This window comes from Tympanuchus pallidicinctus, unplaced genomic scaffold (genome assembly GCF_026119805.1).
Source record: "Tympanuchus pallidicinctus isolate F22 unplaced genomic scaffold, pur_lepc_1.0 scaffold3, whole genome shotgun sequence".
NCBI lineage: Eukaryota > Metazoa > Chordata > Aves > Galliformes > Phasianidae > Tympanuchus > Tympanuchus pallidicinctus.
Window position 1 is genome coordinate 61,542,357 of NW_026294747.1, and position 22,890 is coordinate 61,565,246.

At 46.7% G+C, this 22,890-nt stretch overlaps 1 protein-coding gene across 1 annotated transcript in view; it reads left to right on the top strand.

Moving 5' to 3' along the window:
* Positions 1 to 22,890, top strand: part of WNT9A (Wnt family member 9A) — a 54,298-nt gene that overhangs the window by 19,701 nt on the left and 11,707 nt on the right. Inside the window, exons 2-3 of the mRNA XM_052695106.1 lie at positions 13,019 to 13,278; positions 18,101 to 18,363. Coding sequence (XP_052551066.1) covers positions 13,019 to 13,278; positions 18,101 to 18,363 — 523 coding nt within the window. The remainder of the gene's footprint in view (positions 1 to 13,018; positions 13,279 to 18,100; positions 18,364 to 22,890) is intronic.

Here is a 22,890-nt window from a genome sequence, read left to right on the forward strand (position 1 = left end):
AGAGTGGCTGAATTGGAAGTCCTTGCATATGAAGACTTTTATCACTTTTACTTCCAGCTCTCAAGATAGGTTCCAAGGAATAATTTAAATCCAGGACTTTCAAATCTCCATCTCTATTCCACTGGTGCACACGAAAGCATTCTGCACTCAAGAGGCATTTAAGGTTATGGATTGTAATTACTTTAAATGAGATGTTATCTAAACGTGTTTGTGAATCTGGGCAAAACTGGTCGTCTAGTTCTGGGCTGAGAGGTCTATCTTGTATTTTCAGGCTACACAAACAATTCACTGATGGACTATCAACCTGGATCATTTTGTAGAGATGACTGGAAGAGGTACACTGCTTTTGGTTTTGTTTCTTCCCTGGTAGTTAACTTTCATATGTGTAGATTTATGGGACATCTCTCAGGGCTGCTGAACTAGGCACTGTTTCTCACGTCAGTCATAGCGTTTCTCCCTTCAGATGTCTGCAGGCAATAGGAAGGAGTTGAGTAGGAATAACATTGTGTAGCTCTGCATTTGGTAGGACGTTGATGTCAAGCATGGTCAACTTGCAAATTAAAGGACTTACTCTTTCGGCTTGCTATTTCTGAGGTCCTGCTTCACAAGCAGTGCTTGTACCTCAAGGCCTGCTGGACTCCTCCAAGTTTCATGAAGTATACATCTCATGGGGAACAATTCCCTGCAAAATAAATATGGATGCAACTATGGCATCCGACAGTGCTGTGTCTTTACATCCAGGCTTGGTGAGTTCTGTTCCTCCAAAAAGGAGCTTGAAATCTATCAAAAGGCTGTGAAGAACAGCTTTCACATTTAGTGAGGATTGGGCTCGCGACGTGACATAATATCCAGGAACACAAGAGCTGATTCAATTCTTAATCTTGGTGTAACAAAACCACCTCGTGGTTTCTGTATTTGGGTTGATCTAAATTGGGATGGCAGCAGTTCCTGAATCCAACAGCTTTGGTCTATTTTAGGTGGTGAAAATCTGCCATTGGCACTATGTAAGGCATTTATAAGTAACAAGCTAATTATGTAAAATGTACACTGTCCACTTGTTAAGATCTTCTTAAAGTTTCATAATCTAATCAGAATTTGCTATGTATAACACTTGGCTTGTTGTCCTCTCCCCTGCCTTTTTAATACAACTTAGTTGGGTGGATGGATGATCAATACAGGAAGGAAATGCTTTCCATAATACTGGTTCATTGAGCGTGACCCACATACCTTTTCTAATACAGTGCATGAAGGATTTTTTTTTCCCATTCATGAGCACAAATGCATTGCTCTGAAGATGGATGGTGTGCTATCTCATCTACAAAACAGCAGAGAGAAAACTGTGGGCCACCCTGGTTTTTAGTATTTTGGTTAGTTTGACTCTTTTTTCATATAAACTGTAGTATAATAAAAGGATGTATATGCTGTAGTCATAAAGTTTGGAGGTTGGAACTAGATGATCTCAAAGACCTATTATAATCTAATTCTACAGTAAGTATTGTGATGGCTTTTCTTGATGTGTAGGCTGAGGTAGGTCTGGATGAGGTTCATGCTGATGTTCTGTAGTTCTATTAACTCCTGAAAATTAGGAGAAATTTATTCTCAGGTGGGGTCTCTGTCCCTGGAAGTGTTCAAGAACTGTGGAGATGTGGCACTGAGGGACATGGCCAGTGGACATGGTGGGATGGGTTGGGGTTGGATATGGGAATCTTAGAGGTCTTCTCCAACCTTCATGATTCTATAACAAAGCAAGCGAAGATTCTCCAATAGCATGAGTCTGTTAAAGATATCTTGTCTGTCTGTATCATCATATGTATTCATCATATGTGGTTAGCAATGCCCTTGCAGGTGGCATGTGAGACAAACAAAGGTTGTGACATCGGTTGGCTTCATTGAAACTCATCCCACATGTGGGTTACCTCAGCAAGAACACTGTCTTCTGTGCTAGTGATTTATTCCTGTTGGAGTAGTTTGACACTTTGGCCAGAGCCAGTTTGTTTAGCTGGAGACCTGACCCTCAAAGTCTCATCTGGAGCTTGTAAAACCTCAGGGCTGCAAAGCTTCTTCAGGAAGACAATCATGAGACAACTTTTGCCTTGGAATGACCTTCATGTGAGAGCCTTCGAGTATCTTCCTGTCTAGTTCTGTAAGGAACCATGCTCTGTGCTCCCAGTTCATCCCCACAATCCCTGCTGAGGCTCAGAGCGTACTGTCTCATCAGCACAATGGGGCTCTCATGCATCCTGCCCTCTCCAGTGCCCAGAAAGTTTGTTTTTTCACCTGTTTAGTTTTTAAACCTTCCACGAGGATAATGTGACATTAGAGTGGAAAAGCTATCACTGCTGTGCAGGGGAGGAATTGCAGAGCCATAAACTGCTCCCAAAATAGAGCAGATGATGTGTCAAACCGCCCAACCATCTAAATGCTCCACGAGCTGACCTCCATGCGACATAAAATAGGGGCTGGGTGAAATGTTTTGAGGGGAGGGAGAGATGCAAACCCCTTCAGCCTTAACCTGCACTTGTTGCTAGAAGTTGCCATTTATTCAGAAGTTGTTTAGGAAAATGTCAAGGCAGCAGCTGAGACTTCCAGGTCTTAAGCATGAAAACAGGGTTTGAGGAAGGAGAAGGAAGAAAGACAACAGGACTGTGAGCTGTGCTGAGGAGCTCTGTGTTCACTGTGCTTTCATCAAAATCTTCTTCAGCCTTTCAGCCCGCCAGCTTTTGAGATTTTGGTGTTTGGTGAATAATCTGTATTTCATTGCTGTGCTGCTGGGTGTGTGTGCACGTAGGGCTATCCTCGGGCAGCGAGGGAAGCTGGTGTGTTAGCTATGAGGAGCTTCTTCCTCTGCTGCCAATCTCTGTGGTCTGGGCAAGGACAGCTCCATAACTGAGGCATCTGTTGAGAACAGAGAGGGCAGTGTTTGGGATGGACAGCACGATTTATATGACAGACGGACCAGGGAGGAGGAGGAGATGGGGAGGGGGGAATGAAGAAGCCAAGTCCTGTTGCATGATTTGCACCAGGGAGCTGTTAAATTTGGGAGATAAGGCTTAACAAAAGGCTGGCTGAGGTGTTAGAGAGACAAATGGGCAATTCATTACAAAGTCAGATGCGTTCCCTGGCAGGAGTGGGTGGAAGAGACTGACACTAACACATGCTGGCCGTGCTGGCGCTGGGGCCGTGCAAGGCATGCCCATGTCCTGGAGTGCTGGGGGTGCCCGTGGGTGGAGGGCTGCGTGGGGCTGAGGAGGTGAGGTGGGCAAAGTGAGCATGGCAGCACGAGCACAAGTGAGGGAGGTGGTTGTCTCCCTCTGCTGTGCCCTCCTGGGGCTCTCAGCATGAGGAAGATGCTGAGTTGTTGGAGAGAGTCCAGAGGAGGGCCGTGAGGTTGCTCAGAGGGCTGGAGCACCTGTTTTTATGAAGGCAGGCTGAGGGAGTTGGGCTTGTTGAGCCTGGAGAAGAGTGGACTTGGAGAAGACCTGATTGTGGCCTTCCAAGGGAAGCTTTTAAGCAAGGGGAGAGCAACTTCTTACTCAGACCAATAGCGATAGGACAAGGGGGGAATGGTTTTATTCTAAATCTCTCTTTTAGTTTGGATGTGAGTAGGACATTCTTTACTCAGAGGATGGTGTGGCACTGGCACTGCTGCCCAGAGAGCTATGGGTACCCCATCGTTGGAGGAGCTGAAGGCAGGGCTGGATGGGACCCTTGGCAGCATAAGCTGGTGGGGGTGTTGGAACTGGATGGGCTTTATATTCCCTTCCAACTCAAACTGCTCTCTGATGCTGTGGGCTGAAATGAAGATTTCTTCATCCAAATGTGGACTAAGGAGAAATGGGACAAATGGTATAGCCTGTGTGGTTTGGGCAGTCAGTGATGTAAAGGCTTCCTGAAGCAGGAGGCTGCATTTGAGTCCTCATGTTTAATCATCCACCTGGGTGATTAATCTCTTTTGGAATCTATACATTTAAATTTTTGGGTTTCACAGTAGCTGGTGATAGAGAGTCTTGAAGTTTAATAATATAGTGTTAAGGGGAAGGGAAGGAAGGGGGATATTAGGGTCTGAACATCCTGCATTTATTTTTAATGCTGTTCTGGCCTGAGTCAGCATGTTGGATTCCTATAAGTGAGTGTTCCCCAGACCTGGACAAGTCTGTACAGGGTGTCAGTAGGCTTCATGCAGAAGATTAAGTGTTGGACAGCCAGAAGTACGGACAGGAGTTGTTCCAGCCACTGGAACTGCCTGTGTAAAGAAGTGCCCTTACCCTGCGTGTGGTGCTTTTTGAAGTTATCTTTGTAAAGCTGTTGGAATGAATGTAAAGGAGCACCAGTGCAAAAAGCATGATTGGAAAACGTCTGTGAGGTTTTCTTTCTAGTCTTCACTCTTCACATTTTGAATTCTATATATCGTTTGCTAAGGGCAACTCTCTCCAGACAAGGGAAGATACCAAGAAATCCATGAACTTTGGATTTCTTTGCTTAGAATGAGAGCAGAACTGCTGCTTCAGTTTTATATCACAGATGAATTTCTGCCTCTTGGAATTTGATCTCTATGGTAGGAGCAGATGAAACAGGGTTTGCTTGTAGTTTAACTCTTTGTTGCAAGAATACTGTACAAATGCTGTATTGCATTGTGTGATCTATTATGTGGCTTTCTGGTCCTCAACCCTATCAGAACTGATTCAAAAGCAAGGCAAGGGCAGGGATGCTTGTTTATGTTCTTGTGAATGTGATCTATGTTTTAAGTTATGGAGAGGTGTTAGGCCCAATTTTGGATTCAAATGAACCGCTCTAATTCAGGGAGGGAGTGGAGTTGCTTTTATACTGCAGCAAGGACCTGAGATCCTAATAGGGTAAATAAAACAAGGCTTTTATTTTCTTCTCCAGCCTCATTACTTCATTTTCTTCCATCGCGTTGCTCCGCATTCACTGTTTCTCTGCACTGAAACTCCCAGCTACAGGCTGTGCAAGATCTGATAGGAAGCATGTCAATAAATACAAAAACGTTAAGCAAGAAACAAAGCGTAAAGACAAAATAAAAAGCCATCAATAGCCAGAATAGTGAGCAGCCGGGGACAGCGGGTGAGTAATTCCTGGCACCAGCTGGGAAGGGTGAAGCTTAATGCCGTCTTAAATCGGCAGCGAAAGCCCCTGCTGCTGCCTGGCCCATGCATTCCACTGGCACCGCAGTTCACCGGCTGGTTTTAAGTTGGGTTAAAAATCCTCCATAAATCTGGCTGATTGCTGTTTCATTCTTCAGAGGATGAAGGGGAGAGGAAACAACCTTCCCTTCCTCTTCTCTCCCTGCCTCTGCCCGCTTGCAGGCAAAATAGGTTGTTTGCAGTGGAATTTGGTTACAGGCAGCTCTTGGTATTAAACTACCTGGGAGCTCCCAGCTAGTATTGAATTATGAAAAAACAAGTTATTCCCCCTCCAAAAAAAAAACACCAAAAACCAATAGCAGGGTTTTCTGGAGGTCATTGGGGAACTATTGGGTCCTTCACGGCATGAGCTGTATATGTTACAAAGGAATCATAGAATTATAAAGATTGGAAAAGACCTCTAAGATTCCAAAGTCCAGCCATGCCCACTGACTGTGTTCCTCAGTGCCACATCTCCATGACTCCGGAACACCTCCAGGGATGGTGGCTCTGCCTTACTGCTCTTTCTCAGAAGGGATTATTCTTGATGCCCAACCTGAACATCCCTCATGCAATTTCAGACCATCACCTCTTGCCTTTTCCCAGCTAACAGTGATACAGCACCAACCCCCATCTTGTTCTACCTTCCTTTCATGTGATTGCAGGGAGCAATAAGGTCTCCCTTGAGCTTCCTCTTTTCAGCTCAGAGAGAGCTGAGAAGCTGCTCCCCATCAAACTTGCGCTCCAGACCCTCGCAGCTCCGTTGCCCTTCTATGGACACACTCCAGGGCTTCAGTGTCTTGCAGTAAATGGCCCAACACTGAACACAGCTCTTGAGATGCAGCCTCACCAGTGCCAGAACAGGGGGTGATCACCTGCTCCTGCTGGCTGTGCTATTGCTGACACAAGCCAGGATGCTGCTGGCCTTCTTGGCCACCTGGGCACGCTGCTGGCTCATGTTCAGCCAGCTGTCAGCCAACACCCCAGATCCTTTTTCTCTGTGCAGCTTTCCAGCCGCTCTGCCCTAAGCCTGCAGCATTGCATGAGGCTATTGGGACCAAAGTGCAGGACCTGATACTTGGTCATGTTAAAGCTCATACAACCTTAGTCTGTCCAGATCCCTCTGAAGGGCCATCCTTGCTCAGGCAGATCAACACTTCCTCCCAGCTTGGTGTCATCTGCAAACTAACTGAGGGTGCACTCAATTCTCCTTGTCCAGAGCATCAGTAACATTGCAGTGGCTCCTAGGGCTGGTCCTGGTCCGAGCCTTGTCCCTGTCATCTCTGTCCTGGTGAATCTTAGCTCTGATATTTGCCAAAAATAAAAGTGCAAGGACTGGAAACTTCCTGAATGAGGTTTGTCTTAGGGAGGGGGAAGAAGGGTTGGGGTATTGCGGCTTTGTGGTTCAGGCACACCACTGTGGGTTGGAAGAGCAAAGCTCGGTTCCTTCCTCTGCTCTTGGGCTTCTCTGTGATTGCTTATGCCCTCCTTGCTGGGAGGGAGAAGGGAAGGCATCTCTTCCTTCCTCCGGGGTAATGCTGTCATTCAGAACTTGTATGGCCTTTCTGCTTCGCATGAGTGGGAAATGCTGCAGCTGAAGTATTTGCTTGTGGTGTTTCTGGTTGCCACAGTGCAAAAATAGATATTCCTCATGGCACCTTGGTCCTGTGGGTCTGGTGAAGGAATGTGCCATAGCATCCCCAGCCCTCCACAGCTCCGTATCTGAATGGAGTCACGTATTCCCTGCACGTTCATTGAACTTTTTTTGCCTTCATTAGCTAGACCTTCATATGCCATGCACCAATTTTTTTTTTTTGTTTTTGGGGGGGAGTGTGAAAGGAGGGAGGGTAATTTGTGCAGGAGAAACTGCAGGCATGATTTGGCATGAAGTTATATGAAAGATTATTTATATGCATAGCAAGCATTCTGTGCTTGGGAAGCAACCACCCCGTATCTTGCCCCATTCACAGAAGAATCCCAAAGAGAACTTAAAGTTAGGGTCCAGCTCTTTCCTCAGCTGGGACATCTACCCTGTTGAGGTTTCCTCTTGCTTGGTCTGCTGCATTCAGCGGCCTGGGTGAAGTCCTTTGACTTCTGTGTGAACTTCAGCTGAAGCAAAAATGGGAAACTCAGATGTAAATAATATCTGTGGTAACACCTGGGTCTGAAAAGTGCTTAATGATTTTTGGGATCAAAGAGTGGTTGCTGCAAATGTTAGAAGCATTCAGGAGGGCTATGCTGGACAAGAAAAGCTAGAGATCTGCAGCAGCAGATGCTTTCTTGGAGAAGCAGTTGTTTAGTCTTTTCCCTGGATGCTGGGAATGACTCCATAGGCCCTGAGAGCCTGGCAGGTGTGTGTAGCAGGATGCTTACAGGTCTGCTCCTCTGTCCCCTTATCCAGGATGGCAAGAGGGCTCAGAGAGAACGTTCTCACTGTGTGGATCTGTTGAGGCAATCTGAGCACACTTCATGAGTGATGAAGACTCACACCTCCTTTCCTGGAAAGTAGGATCTACTGGTTTGGAAATTCTCTTTGTTCTGTAGTTTGTCTCCTCCTTATTGCCTGAACTCCTATGTTCAGAAGGAGAACCAGGCACCTGGAGGTGTTTTCTTCTGCCGGGATCACAATCATAGGAGATGGCTGCTTCCATCTCCATACAGTGAGGTTGCAGAGCTCTGCTGCTGATGGCATGTATTGCTGGAAGTGTGTGATGTTGGTAATTGTCTGTGTGGTGGGATATGTGCTATTTCTGAAGGAGGAAAGCAATGTTTGAGAGGTTGCCATGTGTGCTGTGGTATTGAGAAGAAGATAAGGATCAAAATAGCAATTGAGGCACGCTTGTCATGAGAATAGCTGTGTTCACAACCTGGGTTTCCGAATGTTTGTTGTTTCTTCAATGGTCTCCAACAGCAAGGCACCATTGTTTGTGGAGAATGGTGTGGGGAGGAGAAAAGGAGAGGTGCACACAGAGTGATGAGGAAGTTGGAAATGGCTTGGAAGGAAAAAGATTACCATGTGCATAAAGGGATTCGATCTGTGGATGGTGAGAAGAAATCTTGAAAAGTGTCAGGATTAGGGAAGCTGATGATCAGGCTGAGCTAAAAGAAGCAAATACTTGTATGATCACTCGATCTTTGTGATGGAATATAATTCATTCTGAGGCGTAGCAGCTGAAAAATCACAGAAACACCAAGGTTGGAAAAAATCTACAAGATCATCCAATCCAACCATCCATCACCAATAGTTTTCTCTAAAACACAACATCCAAATGTTCGTTGAACACCTCCAGGGTCAGTGACTCCACCACCTGCTTGGGCAGCCCATTCCAATGCCTGACCACTCTTTCAGAAAAGTAGTATAAAATCCTTGGATCCAAGGAGAATACCTTGAGTGTTTTTTTTTGGTTTTGTTTTGTTTTTTTTTGAAGAGTTCCATGGGATATGGGATTTCTGTGTGTGTGTACTTCAACCAGTGTAGGAAACCTGCACTGTAGCTTGGAGAATTGCAGTGGATTTTGAAACTAGTGTGTATGGGTTTTGATTCTGTAATCTAAAGATGAGGTGGCAGTGGATGTGAATGTATGAACACAGGTAAGCACTGTATGTTGCAGCAAAAATGCTTAGCTCTGACTTTGGTGCATAAGAAAATGTTGAGTTATGGTGCAGGCATTGTGGAACTGTAAAAACAAACAAACAAAAAAATCAAACAGACCCACACAAGCTAGAATGAAATATTTGACTAAAGAGTTGATTCTTCGATGATCAACCACTCTTAGTTTGCCTGGACTTCTGACCTCTTGCTCTTCAAGCAGCCATTGGCCTTTGTGGGATGGGGAGGGAGCGTGGTAGGCCAACTCAGGAAAGCTTTGTTGCAGTGTGGAATAATGGCAGTGGAAGAGAGAATGGGGGTTTGTAGGTTGGTGGGTAGAAGAAGCAGCAATACGTGCCTGGAGTCCTGCATAACTCAGTCTGGCTCCTTGAGTTGTAGAGTCATCAATTTTGGAATTGCAGTGAAGAGGATTAATGCATGCTACTTCTCAGCTTCTCAAAACCTATTCCTGTATTGTTAGAAGAAAAGAAAGAGATGATAGAGTAGAACAAGGATCGGAAGAGGTGCAATACTGCAGGAAAAACATTCAAGGAAGAACTGAAAATAAAATCAACTGGGGCCTTGTACAGATGTACCGAAGATAAATCTCCTGGCAGAGAAGGAAGCTGCAGGGTAGGAATGCAATATTTCAGCAGGGCTGTCATTCCGGGCGGGTATAGCAGAGGCGTTTCCTCGCAGCTCACCTTGGCTCATGTTGCTGGCGGCAATTGCAGAGGAAACTCTTGAGCGTGTCAAAAATAAGAGTGCTCTCACAGATCTGTGCAGGCTCCGTGTCTCTGACTTGTCTCCCTCAAATTCCCACCAGGGAAGACCCCGTAATGTAAGAGAAAATACAGGGATACGTATAAAAGAATGAGCTGGTGCAATGAAGAGCCTTCCAAAATGAACCGAAAATAGGATCTTTGGAGAAGGGCAGTGAGTCCTAATAGAGTGCATGACCAAAGCAGATGAACGCCACCAGCAGTATTAGTGCAAACCCAGTAGTTCTTACAGTTTACAGCTGGGATAATAAACTTCTGGTTTCTGGACTTCAAAGCAGTGAGGAATTGAACTGGAAGGAGTTTGGAAGGAGAATGATGTTGGCAAAGTTCCCCTGAGCTGAGTGATGTGGGACTGGGCAACGAGGTCCTTCCTGAGGTATGGATGGATGGTGCAGGCATGCTCAGAGCAGAAGGCAGGTGAGGTGCACAGAAAAAGAGGACAAAATCTCAATCTTACCCTGCAGCCCTCATGGAGACCAAAGTTAACTTACACAGAGTTAAAGCTTCCTGGGTTGTGAGCAATTGGCTGTTTGGTCTCTCTCCAGGTTCCTGGTGGACAAACATACCTTCATCTGATGCTCAGCCTTCTCAATCCAATGCAATAGAGCAGAGTGCTGGCTATCTTTCTAACAACAGAAGTTGTAGACTGGATGAGCAATAAAAAATATATTAAATAAACAAATAGCCCCTTTTTCCCCCCATCCTGAACGATTTTCTTGGAAGGAACAGCTCAGCCTTTGTGAGGAGCTGAGAAAGCATCTAATGCTGACACCGTTGCCTTACGGGACCTCACTCAGCCTAGGTTGCATAAAAGGGCTTTATGGGATTACAAAGGTTCCATGCAGTGGCAGCTCGAGGCAGTGTTTCAGGTGGGGCCACCAGCTCTGCCTGTGCTTGTTTACTACTGATGTGTGGCTTCTTTCTCACCCATTTGGTTTTTGATGTCTGTTTTCTGTGGTGGATGAGGACTGAAGGTAGCATGCTCCTCAGTGCAGAGTTGGGTCAGGAAGCAGGCTGAGCAGGTGGGAGAAGTGCTCTGCTATCCATCGTGTTGGTGTGGTGTCTCTGTGTTGTCCCAGGCAAGGGTGAAGAGGGAGTCTGGAAGTGGAGATGCTGGCCCAATGTTTGCAGCTTATATGGTGTTGCCTGCGTTATCCTGGTTATCAAAACTGATGAACTTTCACCCAAGCCTCTGCACTGTGCTTCTGCACAGTGAAAATGGCATATTGTCAGCAACATCCCATTTAATGTTTCCATTTCCTATTGTTTTCCATGGCTTTCCACCTGCAAATCAAAAGCAGGAGTCAGAGCCCTGTCCTCTGGCTTTGTGCAGCACAATGAATCCTGTTTTCTACCTTCTCCTTGTTCCAGACTCTTCATTTTGTTATTTGGCTGACTCTTACTGGGACCCCTGACAGTGCTGCTCAGAGAGCTGTGGCTTCCCCATCCCTGGAGGTGCCCAAAGCCAGGTTGGCAGCATGATCTGATGGGAGACAACCCTGCCCATGGCAGGGGAGTTGGAACTGGATGATCTCTCAGGTCTCTTCCAATTCGCAGCCTTCATGTGATTGTCTTTAAGAAATCAATGACTTGAAGTATTTCAAAGGCAAACATCAAATGGGAGGAATGTAAAGGGGCTCCAAACTGCTGGTTGCTGTGCAAAACCTTGCCTGTAGGATCAGCTCCTGTATCACTCCCCCTGACTTCTACATGATACATGGAGCTTGTGCTTTCCAGGACATTTTGCTCACCAGTACCAGCTCAGTTGGAAAGGTAAAAGAGAGGTAGAAAATGGGTTATGTCTTCTCGGCCAGCAGAGGATATATATCCCTTACAGCAACTAGGAAAGCTTGTAGGATTGAACCTTTGGGGGAAAAGAATTGATGAGGGCTAGGAATGAATATCTTGGAGATTTTGTTACAGGCATTTACTACTGCAAAGCTTGGATCTAGCCACCTCTCTCATAAGCATAAGTGGTTAATGAGGCCACCAGGGCCAGGTGATGTCCCAAGTCCTTGGGCAGCACTCAAGCCTGAGTCCACACAGTGCAGAGCAAAAATGTGAGGGTTAATATTTGTCAGTGCCTTTATTTTTCTAGGAACAGATTTTTTTGGGGGAAAAAAACATTTTGGGGGGAAATTTGCATAGGTCACTCTCCTTTGTCGTCTTTCCCACAGATCACTTTGACTCTTCATTTTTTTGGTTTCTATCTTGATTTTATGTTAAATCACCTCATTAAACGATCAGGAATAATTGTCAGCTGTACCACACGTTGCTTGGCTGTGGCTCAGGTCAGTGCCAGCTGTTTATGGGAGGTTTGGGAATCAAGGCACCATAGGTGCATGGCTCGTGGGATTGCCTTCCTGGCAGGATGCATCCTGTTAATTACAGACGATTCCTCATTGGAAAAGGAACATCAAGCTGCTGTTCTTGAGGGTTTTTAAGCATTTCCGTGGTCACTCAGTGTTTGGTGAAGGTGATGAGTGTGTGCTCTGCTCCCATGCCTGCCACCTTGTTTCTCCTGATGGGTCTTGGTCTATGCTCGCTGCACATGCCCATCTGCACAGGGCTGCATTGCACACAGCATGTTTTAATTCTGGCTTTAAGCACTTCCTTCCATTTTGGCTGGGGAAATGTGTCTTCAGGTTCTTCAGAAACCTTTTTTAGTTATCCCCATTGACTGCATGCACTGGCACCTGGCCGGAATAGGGCAGAGCCAGGAGGATGGGGTGCAGACAGCCCAGCCAGCAACCCACTGCTGAGCCCAGCAGATGTTCCTGCAGCCTTCCTGCTCCCCGGGGCCGATGCCAGCCTGGTCCTTTTCCAGCAGCTCGTCACTTGACACCGGGAACAGTACGCTGGCTTCTTTTGTTGCACATTTGGAAACCTTGTGCAGGGGAGAAGAGAAGGACACGTCTTTCTGAATTTCTTCAGGTCATTTTGTAGGCGTTGAGCTCATGCTTCCTTGTTAAAACCTTTTGGCATCGTCGTCTCTCAAAATGTATCCTGCTTGCAAGCCTCGATCCGTGACTGAATTTTGTGTAGGGATCTCTCCTGTTCTTCTGCTTAGGGTGGAGTGGCTGTACGTGCTCTCTTGGTGTGTCTCCTGGGGTCTGGTGGCACAAGTCACCTTCCCAAGCTGGTTCTGGCTCTGCTTGATGCCCTGAAATGACTATTTTCTTTTTTAGTGCACAAGAGAGTAGCTGCAGTGTTCTTGCCTTCTTGCTAGTTTCCTGAATTCATGCACTTATGTACCTTCTGTAATTTTTTCCCTATTTCAGTTTTAAATGAACTGTCCTTTGGCAATTTTGAGTTTGACAGACGTGGCGATTGCCAAGGTCTTTCATCCAAACAAGCTCCGCGGAGAAAATAAATCCATGTATTTCTTCTTACCTCCCTGTCGAGCATAGACTGCAGAGAGCCTTGCTGTAAAATCTCTTCTCTCCCACTGCATCCCAGTGGGTGCTCAGCTCATTCTCACCCTTTACCCCACTGCTCCTCTGCAGGCTGACGGGCAACGAACCCCTGACCATCCTCCCTCTGACCTCAGAAATGGAGGAAGCTGCCGTCAAAGCCCACTACAAAGTCTGTGACCGCCTGAAGCTGGAGAAGAAGCAGCGCAGGATGTGCCGGCGGGACCCCGGCGTGGCAGAGACCCTGATGGAGGCCATCAGCATGAGTGCACTGGAGTGCCAGTACCAGTTTCGCTTTGAGCGTTGGAATTGCACCCTGGAGGGCCGCTACCGGGCCAGCTTGCTAAAGAGAGGTGAGTGGGATGGGGGTTTGCTTGGGGCTGCCGGTACCTCCTGCGCTGGTGGGCTTCCCTGCCATTTTGCGCAGCAGTCATCCTCATGTCATTGGAGAGTGCTCTCCTCAGGGCTCTAAAAAGAGCTTCATAGAATCATACGATGGTTTGAGTTGGAAGGGACCTGAAAGATCATCCTGTTCCAACCCCTCTGCCATGGAACAGGTTCCCTCCCACCTGATCAGGCTGCCCAGGGCCCCATCCAACCTGGCCTTGAGCACCTCCAGGGATGAGGCATCCACACCCTCTCAGCAGCAGTGCCAGGGCCTCACCGCCCTCTAAATAAAGAATTTCTTCCTAGCATCTAACCTAAATTTCCCCTCTTTTAGTTTAAATTAATTCCCCCTTGTTCTGTCACTATTAAACCATGTAAAATTTCAGTTCCCCTCCTGCTAATAAGCTCCCTTTGGGTTCGGGAAGGCTGCAAAGAGATCTCCCTGGAGCCTTCTCTTCTCCAAACTAAATAAGCCTAACCTTTGTGGAAGGTAAAGACAAAGCCAGGCATAGCTCATCTGTTCAGTCTGTGGCTGTGATTGATGTGCTCGTATCAAAGGAACCTCTGCCTGCCTCCCATCACTGACCACAGCTCCTCTGTGTGGAGGCTGGAGATGTTTGTTCATATGTCTGCAGCCAGAAGCTCTGTGTGCTCCTCGCTTCTGCTGGAAGTTGAGCCATTGCTGTAGGAGAAGAGAAGAGAAGAGTTTTAAGGTTCCAAAGCTGTGTTGTCTTTTTTTTTTTTTAAATTATGTTTTAAAAACTATTTTATTTCTCCTATTCAAGAAAGAAAGTGGGAAAATGCTTTGGTAAAGGAATAAAGACAAAATGGTGGTGGGGGGTGGTGTCACGATGCAAGGCACAAACTCAATGCTTCCATGCCCTGCTCTTCTCTACCTGTGCAAAAGCTCTCTGGCTGTGAGCAGTGAGTGATGCCCACACTGCTTCCTGGTGGAGATGACCAGAAGCTAATGAAGAGTATTAGAGGAGCAGGTGGTGTGTTCTGTCTGTTTCCTTTGCACTGTCTTTTGTAGCCCAGCTCTCTTGCAGCCTCTCAATGAAATCATACAATGGAATCAGAATAGCTTGGATTGGAAGGAACCTCAAAAATCATCGAGTTCCAATTCTTCTGCCAAAGTCCAGCTCTTATTACTGGACTGAAGCTAACCATGCAGTAGGCCCACTTCACAGGTGGCTTCCCTGGAACTTGAGGGCTTCAGTGACTCCCAGAAAGTCTCACCTTCAGTGACTGGACCTCGAGACCCAGAGTATGACATGCTCAAAGATGAATTTGAAGCTCTGCAGTGCTCCCTCGTTCCCTAAGAAATGGGAAGGAGCCAGCCAGAAGCTCTAGGGCTCAACTAATGCACTGTCACCGACTGCGATGGAAACAAGGAGCGTCCTTATGAAACCCAAGAGGTGCAGCCAGAGCTGCAAGACGTTTAAAAATATCTCTGCATGCCAGAGGAGTCCCTGGATTAGTGGCGCCTTGGGAAACCCAAGCACTTTCTCATGCTGACACCTGGAGGCCACAGCTTGCTCCTTCAGATGTGCCCTCAGCGAGGGGAAGGGGTATTCCAGAGCAGCCTGGAATTTTGCTGCTGGAAAACCCTGCTGCAAACCATCCCAGCTCCTTGTCAGGACACCATTTAATAAATGGTAGCACTGAGGGTTGCAGAGCTCGGCCTGCTGTCTCATTCTTCCATGCTTTATGCCCCTGCAGCATCTCAGCCCGCCACCGATGCTGTAAATCCTTCAGGTGTTGTTCCCAGAGCACAGCTCACAGCCCTGTAAATCTTTCTCCTCCTCTCCAGGAGCTGCTGGTTCCTGGTTCGGCATTGCAACGAGCGATACCCCCAGGGCAAAGGGGTATGGCTATAACCCACTATGACACAGCTATTCCAATATATCAGTGGGGGAATGTTTTCTTTTTTCCTCCAGAGCTTCACAGAGAGGAAAATAAAGAAAAAAACAAAAACAGAAAACAACAACATAACCACAAATGTTTTACTTAAGAAAACTTTCTCCCTCCATTGTTCCTCTCGGTCCTCAGCACAGCCCAGCTGCTGGTTTGCAGTTTGGGCTGATGCGGCCCGTTTCTTAAAATAACAGGAGATTGTTCAAGGGACTCGTTATCCTGTTCGGATTCTCGCGAACGATTTTGGAAAGGGCTGAAAGGGGATAGCTGCGGATGGCAGGCTGTCGATGCACCAGAATGCCTGCATTGATTTAAAGCTCATTATCTTGTTACAGCATATCTCGGTGCAATCAAATAGTGCACGGCGGAGATGGCTTTAAATCTGGCCAGAGCCAAATGTCACATGGACTTGCTTGGGAGCTGCCTGAGCTGCCTGTGGGCGAGATGATACCCGCGCTGATGGGCACTGGGCATCTGTGGGCTTTTGGTGATGGAGAAGGGGAGGAGGAGAGCTGAGGCTGATGAGGGGATTGGCAGAGGGAAGCCTGGCTCCGTGTCAAACCCAGTATGCAGTGTGGTGGCAGGTTGCACGGTCAGCGCTCCCAACTGGGAGGCCTTGGTGCGGATTGTGGATCCGCGTTAGCTGCTAACTCAGGCTGACGCCTGGCTCTTTGCTGCTAATTACAGCAGCTCAGGCTCACAACACCTGGCTCTTTGCACTGCTCCATCAGGGACTTTCTGCTAGTGTGCTGCTACCTCTCCATTTTGCAGCATGGGCAGTAGTGGTAGTGGAAGGAGAGCAGTTCTACAACTTGCAAGCACAGAAGCTTGGTAGCATCACTCTTAGGCATTCCTAGCACCTAGCTGAGAAAAAGTTGAATCTAGCCAATAAAAGATGGGAGCTGCACAGATGGTGTTTTCTGCCCAGAGTTTGATGGTCCTCAAATCCACAGGTTTTTGTGGTTTGAATTAAATAAAGAATTCCTTAACTGCCATCACTGAGACGGTTTGTGATGCTGAAGATGTTTCTGGTGTGCTGGAGGACATGGTGTAACTTCAAGGGGGAAAACGAATGGGAGAAAAAAAAATTTGCTTTCTCAAAGCTAATCACTCTTTTCTGTGTCCCCAGCAAGTGTGGGGTCAATCCTGTTTTATTTTGTCTTCCTCCCTGAGAGGGAAAGGGTTTCTGCTCTTTTCCAGGTGAACAGTAGGAGTGCTGGACAATTTCTAATGCAATGTGTTTTGAGCCAAAACAGGACCTCTTTCTCCAGGACTGGACTTTCCTTTTTCTTCTGCTGAAGTTCTACCCTGTGCATCCAATTGTTCTATGGGAAGGCAGGCTCTGGGGGTGGGCCAGGATAGTGCCCCATGAGCCCACTTGGACTATCATGATCCTCCCAAGGACCAGTTCCAAAAATGACCTGGCAGTGTCTCTGCATGTCCTTGGTTGACACACTAGTTTACAGATATATCCACTACTGTCACCATCCACTTGTGTTATTTTTGAGTGGGGGATTTCTTGAGTTAGATCCAAAGCTGTTCTGGAATTGCATCTCAAATATGCAGTCGTTTACTGCTTCCATAGACGGAGAATGAGGAGCTATAAATACTGACATGTTTGCTTTTTTATTTCTGTCTTTTATCATTTGTATTGAAATCATGGGTCTCTTTTGGCCTCAGTTTACCCACTGGGGGGAGGCAGATGCTGTTGCAAGTGAGCATGGAGGTATAAGAAAATGGTTGTACATGAAAAGTTTGAGGTCCAAATGCTTCTTCAGGTCTGTGAGGTACTGCCTTGGGTGACAGGCTGAGTACTAATTGCTTTCCAGCCCTTGTGTGCCTTTTGTTAACAATTTTGTTGGACCTGATTAAATCTTGGTGATTTTTTTTTCTGGGAGGAGAGGAAAGCCTTCATGATTTCCACCCCAGTCATCAAACTGGAAATCTGTGCTAGGTTCCTTCCTTTTGGTGGCCCCTTAGTAGCAGTACTGCCATACCATGATGATGACACCATCATGGACTGTCCAGATCTTGCTTACCTACTCCTATTTTCAAGCAGAGATTGCAGAGCGACAACCACATAACGACAAATGTGTGGTTTTGTTTATAATCCTGGTTTGTGCCACCTCATTTGTCTCCCTCTTCTCTGCCCGTATGAGGTACAGCTGGAGTACTGTGTCTGGGCACAGGGCTCCCAGTCCAGGAAGGAAAAACATAGCTGTTGGAGCAAGTCCAGAGGAGGGCCAGGAAGATGCTCAGAGGGCTGGAGCATCTTTGCTAAGCGGAAAGATTGAGGGAGTTGGGCTTATTTAGTTGAAGACAAGATGACTCTGGGGAGACCTCAGTGCAGCCTTCTTGAACTCGAGGAGAGCTTATTAGCAGAAGGGGAACTGAAATTTTGCACGGTTTAATAGTGATAGAACAAGGGGGAATAAACTTAAAGAGGGGAAATTTAGGTTAGATGCTAGGAAGAAATTCTTCAGAGGATGGTGAGGCCCTGGCACTGCTGCTGAGAGAGGGTGTGGATGCACCATCCCTTGAGATGTTCAGGTCCAGGTGGGATGGGGCCTTGGGCAGCCTGACCTGGTGGGGGGCAACCAGCCCATGGCAGTGGGGTGCTGGATGGGGGGTTTGTGCCTGGGTGAACTTTCAGGTCCCTACCAACCTTAGCCATTCTATGATCCATCATTCCCTGTTCTCTACCATGTAGAGAATCACGTTGTCTTCTCTACTATCAGTGATACAGAGCATGGCATTGCTCAAACCTTGTCATGATTTTTTCACTTCAGTTGCCATAGTTCCTTGGTTCCTTTCTTTGAAATAAAATCCTTGCTCCAGCCACAATTATAGCAGCCTCTTTTTTCCTTCCAGGTTTCAAGGAGACGGCCTTCCTCTACGCCATTTCCTCTGCAGGGCTGACACACGCTATGGCCAAAGCGTGCAGCGCGGGCCGGATGGAGCGCTGCACCTGTGACGAGGCTCCTGACCTGGAGAACCGCGAGGCTTGGCAGTGGGGTGGCTGCGGTGACAACCTGAAATACAGCAACAAGTTTGTCAAGGAGTTCTTGGGGAGGAAGCCCAACAAGGACCTGAGAGCCAGGGTGGATTTCCACAATAACCTCGTGGGCATGAAGGTGAGTTGTTGGATGCAAAATGTGTGGTGCCTTCTGCAGGAGGTGTGAAGTCCGATTAGGTCTATGCCCTGTTTTGATCACTGTGCTTCAAATGATTGGCGAGGGACCAGAAGGAAAGAAAAGGAACTTTTCAGATCTGGAAAATGAGACGAGGAGAAAGATTGCTGGCTTTCCACAGGGAGAAGTGGGTCTTATAAGGGGATGGCAAGACAGGTCATCTAAATTTGTACCAAGTTACGATGGGCAGGAAAGGATTTACTCTGCAGCACTGCAGGTGGAGATTGAGGGATGCTTTCCTTGAAGCAGTGCTGCAGATCATGGATAGCATAGCATCTCCATAGGCAAGTTTCTTTAAAACTTGGTGGACAAATATTTGCTGGGAAACCAGGGCAGAGCTATTCCTCTCTGACTGATTCCAGTCCTAAAAATCCCTTTGACCTTCCACCCAGAGATGCTGTGTTTGCAGCTGAGAGAACTCAGGTGTGCAGTCTGTTTTGTTTTGTTTCTTTCCTCCTATCCTTATGCTGGAGGGTTTCCTGCTCTTTTAACCCATGCTTATCCCCATGAGGCTTTGCCCTGAGTGTTGTAAAGGAGAAATTGTGTGCTGGCTCATCCCAACAAGAGATGGGAAAGAAAGGGGCTTTCCACCTTCTCCCATCAATTACTTGGAGGTACCTAACCTAGAGCTGCTTGCACATGAAAATCGCTCAGATTGGCCAGCACAGGTGCCTAGGATCAGTGTTTCATTGCAACGACCTCATAGAGGAACATACTGTAAGGCTATAAATAGCCTTCAAGCCTTGTTATTGTCCGTGTGATTGGATGGAGGGTTGAGGCTGAGATGGGGACCTGGGTCTCCAGTTTCCCAGGCAAACGCTGCCCAGCCAGTTGTGCATTCTAGGAATCACCACCCCAGCTCAGTTGTTCCTGTGCATATGCATTAAATGACATTCATTGCAATGGAGTTGGGGCACTGAATGCCCCAAGAATGCCACTAGTGCGTGCTGGCCAGCAAAAAGTCTCCCCCTGTCCCCACCACCAGATGCTCCCAGACAGCGCTGAGATCAGGGTTAGAAATATCCTGGATTTACTTGGTGTCTGGCTTTGGCTGACAGCTTTTCTGCATCTGGATTAAGAGGCTCAGTGCCTCTGAACTCCTGTTGCAGCTCTTTGGCGTGTGAAACAGGCTCTGCGGAGTGATGAAATCTGTTTTAATCCTTGTGTTTGATTGTTTCTGAGGGCATATCCTGTAGGAAAGACTCTTTGGGCTTGGCTGTGCAGCAACTGGAACAGAATATGGGGAAGGTGGTCTGTGAGGGCTGTGATTTCACGCTGTTGAGAGCTATGAGATGTCTCTGCTCTACTCCTTTTCCAGATTCACATAATAGAGTCTCATCAGAAACCACACAAATGAAAGTTTAGGTGCTGTGGGAATGCTTTTGTAAATCCATATACATCTCCCCTCCAGCACTGCTGGGACTGATGAACTTTCCCAAGGGATTTGATCTAACTGCCAGTGTTCTCCATCCCACTACTGCAGGGAGGATGCCCACATGGAGCCAAGACCCAGTCTTGGATTTTGGTTAGGCATACCTGGTTGTCAGCTCTGTTCTCCACTCTCCATGTGGTTTTAAGCTAAAGGAACTCCAAGGATGAACTGAAGAGAGGGAATCTCTTCATGATGCCTGAGTTTCTTCCTGATCCCACTGGGATTTAGATCCCAGGGCAATGGGAGATGTCAGGGAGTCTCTTGCATCCTCTGCCTCCACTTTACTTGGCACAGTCAGGCCCTGGTCTTTGGCAGTGGTTTCTAAGCACTAATGTAATATCTGCAGCTAAACAGCTGAGTAACAGTTGTGACGGTTGTCCAGACACTGAGAGCCCTCATGGCGATCCAAGTCAAAGACCTTTGCTGCAGGTCAGTGATCCAGCATTCCTATTTTTGTCCACCCACGCCGTGCTGTCAAGCTGGTATTGCTGCCTGACGGCTTTGCCTTGCCTATTTGCAGTGGCAGTTGAAATGATTTCTGCTTACGTTTCTAGGCTAGTTGTACCTTAGTGTGGTTGAGAGGCAAGCCAAGCAGCTCACCAGGCTCACAGCTGCACTGAGAAGCCAGGCAGAGAACAAGGGAATTTTGATTTCAGGAAGAAGCTTTTATCAGGGTGTTGGTTAATGATCAGGAGAACATATGTCTGTATAGTCAAGATATGTGGATCTAAAGCATTGGCACAGCGTGGTGTCATTGAGATGACAATCAGAGATGTTTGGAGTTGGGATGGGAGTTGAGAGTTGCCCAGCATGCAGTACTAGGCTGAATTATTGGCATTTTCCTTGATAAAGACACTGAGTTAAATATGAAACTCAACATCTGTCCTCAACTCTTTTTTCTCCAATGAAGTTGCCCATCAGCTGACTGCATTCTTACAGACTTTCCAACTCTTGCATATCTGGAGATACTCACCTAGTGACTACGAGGGTCTAAACTACTTTGAAGCAATCTAGTTTGTTTATTTGGGTAATAGATCATATTCTTTTGATTTGATGTGAATCCAAAGCCAAACAGAAGAAGGGTAAATATCTTTGCTTTGTGCTGTTTCGGAACAGAGTGCCAATTAAATAAGAAAGATAGCCTTCCAGCCTCTAATGTCTTCACTGTCCACACGAGAAATGATGATTTCAGGCAGGAACCTGAGGCACAGAGTGCCTTTTCCCAGGTCATTTAGGAAGCTGATGATGGAGCAGGAGGTAGAGACAAGCACTCGTGAGTTTCTGCTCAGCACCCACTGTTTTTCCTCAAACCAAACCTCAGATTTTATGTCTCGTGAAACCATACAGGCGTGAACTGAAACCTTGGCTGTGCTACAGACTGTTTGGGCTTGTGCTGGGCATTGGACAAGGAGACTTTCTTTTCCAGTACTTTTCTACAGGGCTTGCAGCTGTGCCTGCCCACGCTGGTGTAGGTACAGTGTATGCATGGGGGTATGTGTGTTTGATGGTGGTAGAGGAATATCTATCAAAGATATAGCACAAGCTTGGTGGTCTCTCAGTGATTCGTAGCAACATATAACCCTTCCCATCTAATTACTCCCAACCATGACAAATTGTATAAATAGTCCCTTGAGACCCAGCAAAAAAAAAAAGAGACTTGTGCTTAATAGACTTATTTGGCAACAAACACTATTCCCTCCTGGTCGAGACGGCAGTTTCTCCATGGTGTCACACTAGCAAACAATTTGCATCTTTCTGGAAGGGTGACATTATCCTATCCCGCCTAGTTTTAGTGTCTCTTGGTAGAAGTTCTCATTTAATTATTATTTTACTTCTGTTTTTAACAACCTTGATGGGCCAGCCATAATTTTGCCACCACCAATGAAATAATCACTGAACATGTTGTGCCCATGATGGCTTACAAAGTTATATGATATGACCTCAAGTGCTAATGAAAGGGCGAGCTTGTCTAGCGCAAGGATGAGGTAATTAGACCAAGACTTCTCCAGCCTTCTCTTTATTGAAAAGTAGGAGCTCTGAATAGACCACTTATTAAAAAAGCAATTTCCCTTCCTTTGCAAAATCTACTCTCGCTCATTCAGCTATTCTTTCCGAGAGGTCTTGGGTGGAGAGGATGTGTGCTGGGGGGGAGTGGAGTGTGTGTCAAGGGGATGGGGGTGATGGAGGGGAGAGAAGTCAACTGCATTAAAGCTCCGCTGCCAGCAGTGAAGTTTCTTGGTTATATTAAATGAAGCACAGGAAGCCTTGCTGAGGCTCTCTTCTTCTCTATATCCTCCCCCCCCCTCCCCCCTTGTACACACAAGTGCAGCCCTCTTTTGTAACCCATTAATGAAAAGTTGGAATATTAGAGCACTCAATTAGTTCCACTGGGTTCGAGTAAGTGATGTTTTAATTAAATTTGCCCAGTTTCTCAGCAAAGTATCATTAAACATGACTTTCCAACTCCCTCTCTGGAGCGTTGCTAAGTTTCTTAATCCCAGGAGTGCTGACCTCTTCCAGAGGTATGTCTGGTCAAGCATGTCTTGCAGATCCAAGGGGCACTATTAAAGACGGCTGCTATTATCCAAGGGAAAAAAAAAAAAATTGTCATGTTCTCATTCCCTTTTTCCTTTATACTTTCAGAAGGAGGGACACAAGCAAGCCTTTGCCCTCAGGACCCTAAAGTCAGGGGTTTAACCAAAGGCTTCTTGGGATCTGCGGGTGTTCAGTGCAAAACTATGTGAGGATGGAAAAGGGGAACGAGAAAATTCTTCCCTTAAAAGTCTCACTTTGGGCAATATCTCCCTTTAAAATTGTTTCCCTTCATGAAGCTTCCTTTATTGTTTTCACACAATACTGACCTGCATGTTTCAGTCTTGGAAACAGTTTTGGAAGCATCTTTGTCGCCCTTGTTGCTGCAGGGCTCCAGACCTGTCCTGAGGCTTGTTACACCTGCATCTCTGAAACCATGTGGGATGTTTTGCAGAGGTTGGTGGGAGGTGCATGGACTTTGCTTTGCTTTTGGCTTGCTTGTTTGG